The 5,791-nt window shown below is 36.2% G+C and overlaps 1 protein-coding gene across 2 annotated transcripts; it reads right to left on the bottom strand.

The window, feature by feature from the left end:
* Positions 1–1,031: 1,031 nt before the first annotated feature.
* On the bottom strand, positions 1,032–5,480 carry LOC125205488 (protein NEDD1-like). Of its 2 annotated transcripts, none has more exons than XM_048104463.2 (10): positions 5,239–5,480; positions 4,997–5,106; positions 4,460–4,726; positions 4,254–4,358; positions 3,930–3,995; positions 3,582–3,803; positions 2,649–3,197; positions 1,847–2,422; positions 1,552–1,731; positions 1,032–1,481 (listed from the first exon to the last, which is right to left on the bottom strand). In XM_048104463.2, exons 1-10 carry the CDS (start codon positions 5,393–5,395, stop codon positions 1,374–1,376), a joined length of 2,340 nt encoding a protein of 779 aa, XP_047960420.1. In that variant the 5' UTR covers positions 5,396–5,480; the 3' UTR covers positions 1,032–1,373. The 2 variants fall into 2 exon arrangements, with proteins under 2 accessions (XP_047960420.1, XP_088919864.1); XM_089063738.1 differs by having other exon boundaries at positions 4,460–4,719; positions 5,239–5,377.
* Positions 5,481–5,791: the final 311 nt, after the last annotated feature.

Raw genomic sequence — 5,791 nt, 5'->3', positions numbered from 1 at the left:
AAATTTTTTATCATATTTTTTTGCATTTTAGTCATAATCATTCAATTTCATCCTACACTATAATAAATTCAAATTAAAATAGACTTTTTTGACATTGCAAATTTGCAATATGAGACTTACATAAAATTTAGAAGTAAATTACAGATGATGATGATGATGATGATAATGATTATTATTATTATTATTATTATTATTTACAATCAATATATATAATCATACTAGGTCAAATTATCTGGGACGGAGGGAGTATTTTCATGTTATAACAACAGGATTGTTGTAGGTAGTTGCAGCATGGTTTTAGGGGTATCGAGAGATAGAAATAATTACGAGAGAGAATGATTAGAGGATTAGTGATAAGAAACTAGTTATATATACAATTATCGTCCCGAAAAGCAACATCTCGGTAAAGTGAGAATGTCACCGTTAAAACTGTAATTAATAGTAACATTCTTCATTCATGACTAAACATTATTACACCAAATAATATCATTATTTTTTTAAAAAATTTATCGTTAATTTTACTAAGCATCTTTAATCAGAAAATTATACAAAAAAATACAATTTAAAATTTGAATAAATGAATAAAATACTAGGCTTTATTTAGAATAAATAGCATATTATTAAAATTAAATTCCTTGATAATATATATAATATAGATCATCTTTTTTTTCTTAGTTAATGCTGAACAAATTCTACATTGCACAGTTTGATCGACTCTAATTGACACTAGTTTTCAATTTCTAAAGATTATATACAGTATAAAAAAAAAGAGAAAGAAGACGTTTGTTACATTTCCCCTGTCTTTCACTTTTTTCTTTTCGATGTTAAACAATTCAATCAAAGGTCATTTTTTGATTCATATAAATATATTTTAGTGATGCTTTTCCCTATTCATGACTGCCATATATTGACTACACAAAGTTAATTTAGTGATTATGTCATCAAGATTCAGATCCAAACAAACACCAATAAAATTTCAAATCAGAAGCCTTGTTGTATCTTAGTATCAAATCAGAGCTACTGAGCATAGATTAAGAAGATAATCACCCTTTTCCAAGATTAAAAATGCCGAAAGCTAAAGCCATAATCATACAGAGAGATGATGAATTGATGATGTTCAAGGAAAACAAAAGCTAAAAGAATCACCACTTAATCAATAAGCTAATTGATATCAAATGATTTTTCAGTTAAAGAACAAACTAAGTAGATGTATGAAGCAAAGCTACCCCCTTCCCCAGGAAAAATTACTCTCGCCACGCCACGCCACACCAAAAAAAATTAGAAACATCGATGGAAATATTTTCTTTTTTACAGATACTTGATGAACGACTGTAATCGAACAGTGCCTAATGAACGAACCTTCACAGGAGGACTCAAAGCATCCGACGGAGCTGTTGATTTTCCTTTCGAAGTGATTGAAGTTCTTTCACAATCTCAGCCTGGTTCTCTAATAACATTCTTATGGAATTAGACGTCTCCATCTGCACATTACTTGCCAGTATTAGGGAACAGGAGTAACGAGACCAAACAGGCAAGATATCGGATTTATACCTCCTGCATATGGAACTGCCTTAATATTTCCAGGTGAAGATTACGCATGTCATCATGGATAGTTTTCTGAAACGAAGCAAGAGTTTCTTCAAGCATGCGCTGAAAAAGCTGGAGTGTGAAAGAATTTCCCTGCTGTGAGTCCGACTGTAATGGAGCTTTTGGCAAATGTGTCATTCCACCCTACAACGAAATTACACAAGTTTGATTAACCAATGTCGTGGAAATATGACTCAGGCATTTGTAATGACCACACAAAATTCATAAACAGAAACTGCAACATTTGATTGTTCCTTACATTTATAGTTGCACGGGCACTGGTTCCTGAGGCTGATGGAGTTTCAGACCTTGATAACAAGCTATTGAGAAGCTCTTCCCTAGTTTCTGCTCCTGTTTTCTTAGATTTTGGGGAACCCACAGGAAAAGAAGTAGTATCATTTAAGGATGGCGTGGCACCTATTCTCTCTGCATAACTGGAGAATTTTCTAGGATGCGACGGAGTTAGACCAAGATTCTCAAGATTAGCTTGGCCTGTAATGCCTTTTGTACCTAAAGGAGAGGAAACAGCTTCTATAGATCCTTCATGATTGAGGGCTCGTAAACTGTTCAGATTCAGGCTTGATGTTAAACTGCTTGTACTTTGATTCGTGGGGAGACCGTCTTGTAGTTGTAAACCAGACAGCAATAAGCCAGACGACAAACTACTTGATGCCAGCGTTGAAACACGAGAAGGCAGGTTGAGAGATTGGCGATGCTGACTGAATTTGTCTATTAATCTCTCGCCACCCCAAGATTCAGGTGGAGTAATGGAGGAGGCATCATCTGTACGGGTAGATGCGGGTGACAACTGTGTGTAATTGGAAGAGGTATCATCCTGCAAGGATATCAACAGCATCAAAATATAGATTGCAAGATGACAAGTTTCAAATAGTCATTAGTTGTATGTTTAAAATAGTACTATAAATATGCCAAGGAATGGAATGGTCTAAATAAAAGCAAGCAGACTACATCACACATTCACACAGTTTAACTTCAATATCGCTAAGAAAAGAAAGGAAAGATAAATATGAAAAGAAATCACTGAGACAACCAAAAGGTACCTGCTTAGCTGATGAGTTAGATTTCCAGTCATTTATTGGATGCTCATTAGTAGTGCCTTCCTCTGAAAGACCAAATCTTCTAGAATGAAACAAAAAAGAAGATTTTCTCTCTGTATCTTTCTTTGAAACATCACGATCTTCCCACAATTTGTCAACAGAGGGTGTAATTGATTGAACTTCCATAAGAGGGGAGAACACCTCCATATCATCCTTGAAGTTATAGCTTCGAGGTGCGTGCAATCTCGTGAGAGCTCCACCGGTCAATAGGCTGCTTCGGAGAGGTGTTTCCTCAGAGGCAGACAAGTTAAGAGAACTCGATGCAGATCCTGCAGGAAAAGAAAATAAATCTCCAGACCCAGTTCGGAGAGGATTCCTACTTCCAGACACTACTGAGGGCATTGATAGGCTAGAAGATGCTCGGGAAGGAAGTGGATCAGGCATAAGAACAGAATCCCCCACATCACCAGCCAAAAGAACAGTATCGTCTGAGCAGTTGTTCTCATTAACCATTACTGGTTTTGACCTTTGCCAGCAGAGATTTGTGACAGCCTGATAAAGATGATATTAATTTTAATGACTACAATGAAGTTTTCTAGCAATATTTAGATGCAGAAAATAATGGATTCAAACAATGCAAATGTTGTTCTTGTGTTTAGCATTGCACGAGCTCGTCCTGATATTTTGCTTAACAGTGGAAACTGGAAAGTGATCCTCTGATAAGCTTTATTACTAACTACTAACTTCATGAAAAATGATTCAAATCTAGGGTTTTCTTGAGAAAGGTTGAAACATTGAAACAGTAACAATAGATCACTGACAGCAGTTATAGTAGAAGTGCTTTTTGCAGTAATTAGCACAATAACCACGAGTAAGAGTAACATAATCAAATCTCCAAACAGGAAGTTCAAATGATTCTTGAAATGTGATAATCACCTCAGAATTTCCATACGCACGGAGAACTGTGATTGGTTGTGGTTTCCCACGAACATCATAGAATACAACCTGACCAGTGCTTGTACCAGCCGCCAAAGTTAGTCCATCATCAGTAAACGCGAGTGAAGAAAATGGAGCTTCGTACGGAATACAAGAAGATGGTTTCTTTGACCCTGTGTCAAATGTGTATAACTTCATATCTAGACCAACACTAGCAATAATCTGTCGAATACACAAAAAAAAATAAAAACATTACTACATGAAATTTGAGTTACAGTACAGTTCCTTTACAGGGAACACTAATGTCAATTACCTAAAGAAAGAATATAAAGCAGATAGGGAAGAGACCTTGTCATTGGATGGTGAAAAACTAACAGCAGATGTAGGTGCTGAATGCTGCTTCAGCCAAGAAGCCTGAAAATTGCAAAAGAAATTTCTGTAATACGGTAAAAGTAACAGCTTTTAAGCCATATTAGAATGAAGTAAGGACAACTGATTGAGTATAGGAAGCAGTCCTGAGTGCATAACCAAATATAAAGGGAAAATATCACACCTTCCTATCAAAAGTGCTATCTACAAAACAATAAAAAATCTCTATACATACAGGATGAAATTTCTTCAAATGAATTCAAACATCCACATAATTACATGACCTATTTTTAGAAAGCTAACCTTTGGGCTGCGACCAGTTGTATCCCACATATGAATGGACCCATCATCACCAGCTGTAACCAAAAGGTGCCTGCTCATCCGAGAATAATCAAGTGCACCCAAAACCTGGTCTTGTAATGTTTTCGAATGAAAATAGTCGTTAACATAACCAAAAAAAATATTTAAGAGGATTTACAGTAATCAGTACTTAGAAAAATAAATGTAACCTGTCCATTAGGGTCCCTGAGTTCAGCAGCCTTTGCGCCAGAAGCAAGGTTGTGAAGTATAATATCTCCTTTACGACTTGCAGAAGCTATATGCTCGTCTTTGCAGTTGTACATAGCCCCTGTTATCGTATCAGTATGGCCTTTCAACCATTTGACACATCGTTTGTTCTGAAGATCCCATATTCTCACAACTTGGCCAGTTCCACCGGAGCAAAGATACCGAGATCCTTTATTGCTGAAGCTGATAGTTGATATCGACTCTGAAGGCTTATACATTTAAAAACAATTATAAGACTAAAAACTTGCTATGTACAAGAACCCTAATTACAGCTCTAATCAGTCTTGAAAAACTCTAATTTTGGCCATAATATTGGCATTTGATCATTCTCTCAACTTTATTCACTCTCCTCTAACTTAGTTAGCATCCTCAACACACATTTAACATTATGAAGAATCCAATTATAAAGAATTAGAACTCAAATTAACATAGCTACGAAATAAAAACAGCAAATAATTTCTTAATTTTAGGCAATGTACCTCGACTGTTTCGCCCCTGGCATTCTTTGCCGGCACCATCCACAAGCTTTGCCCGTTCTTCCTCCATAACGAAACCCTACCATCTTCTCCAGCGCTAGCCAAAACCAAATCTGACAAATCGAAAAAGTGCAGCTTAGCTCCCAGTCGACAAGCAAACATAATTAGGGGAAAATCCAATAAACTAAACTAGGTAAACGGAATGGATCTACGAAAAGATGAAGTGATAATGCTAATGCACTAACTGTTGTGGTTCCATCTGACGGAATTGACGCGAGAGCCTGGCGATGGAAAGTGGGTGAGAACACAGGGGTTTTGAGGCTCCACCGAGATGTCGAAGAGCTTGACGGTGTCGCCGGCGCTGGCCGCCAGCAGCAATTTGGCCGATTCCGGCAAATTCATGATTGAATAACACAGTGTGTGGGGAAAATTTGGGGATTTTTGGGAGATGAAAGATGGTTTCTTTGTGAGAGTGATGATGAATGATAGAAATTTGAAATTTGGAATTCTGCTAATTATTTGGGTATTTATTTAAAATATAATATAAAATAGATATTATTATTTAAATAAATAATTAATTATCGTCTATTTGTAAATACACCCTTTCTAAAAGAAACATATCGTTTAATATAATTGCATAATAAAAATATATTTTAAATGTGGGTTGCTTACAAACGTATCCACGATTACTCTAGGGGTGGGTAGGTACGGTATATCTTACCGGAACCACCATACCGTATACCTTACCGTAAATACGGTATGCGAAAAAGTCATACCTTTACCTTACCAAAGTTTTCG

Source organism: Salvia hispanica, chromosome 2, assembly GCF_029641045.1.
Source record: "Salvia hispanica isolate PSC_SH4W2 chromosome 2, Shi_PSC_v1, whole genome shotgun sequence".
Classification (NCBI taxonomy): domain Eukaryota; kingdom Viridiplantae; phylum Streptophyta; class Magnoliopsida; order Lamiales; family Lamiaceae; genus Salvia; species Salvia hispanica.
This window is presented reverse-complemented; position numbering and strand designations above follow the sequence as displayed.

Excerpts from the sequence above, each read along its gene's own strand:
- LOC125205488 (XM_048104463.2), bottom strand. The coding sequence starts at position 5,395 with ATGAATTTGCCGGAATCGGCCAAATTGCTGCTGGCGGCCAGCGCCGGC. Across the intron at positions 3,198-3,581 it reads GTGCGTATGGAAATTCTGAG|GCTGTCACAAATCTCTGCTG; the intron begins GTGATTATCACA and ends CATCTTTATCAG. Across the intron at positions 2,423-2,648 it reads CTAACTCATCAGCTAAGCAG|GATGATACCTCTTCCAATTA; the intron begins GTACCTTTTGGT and ends ATATCCTTGCAG.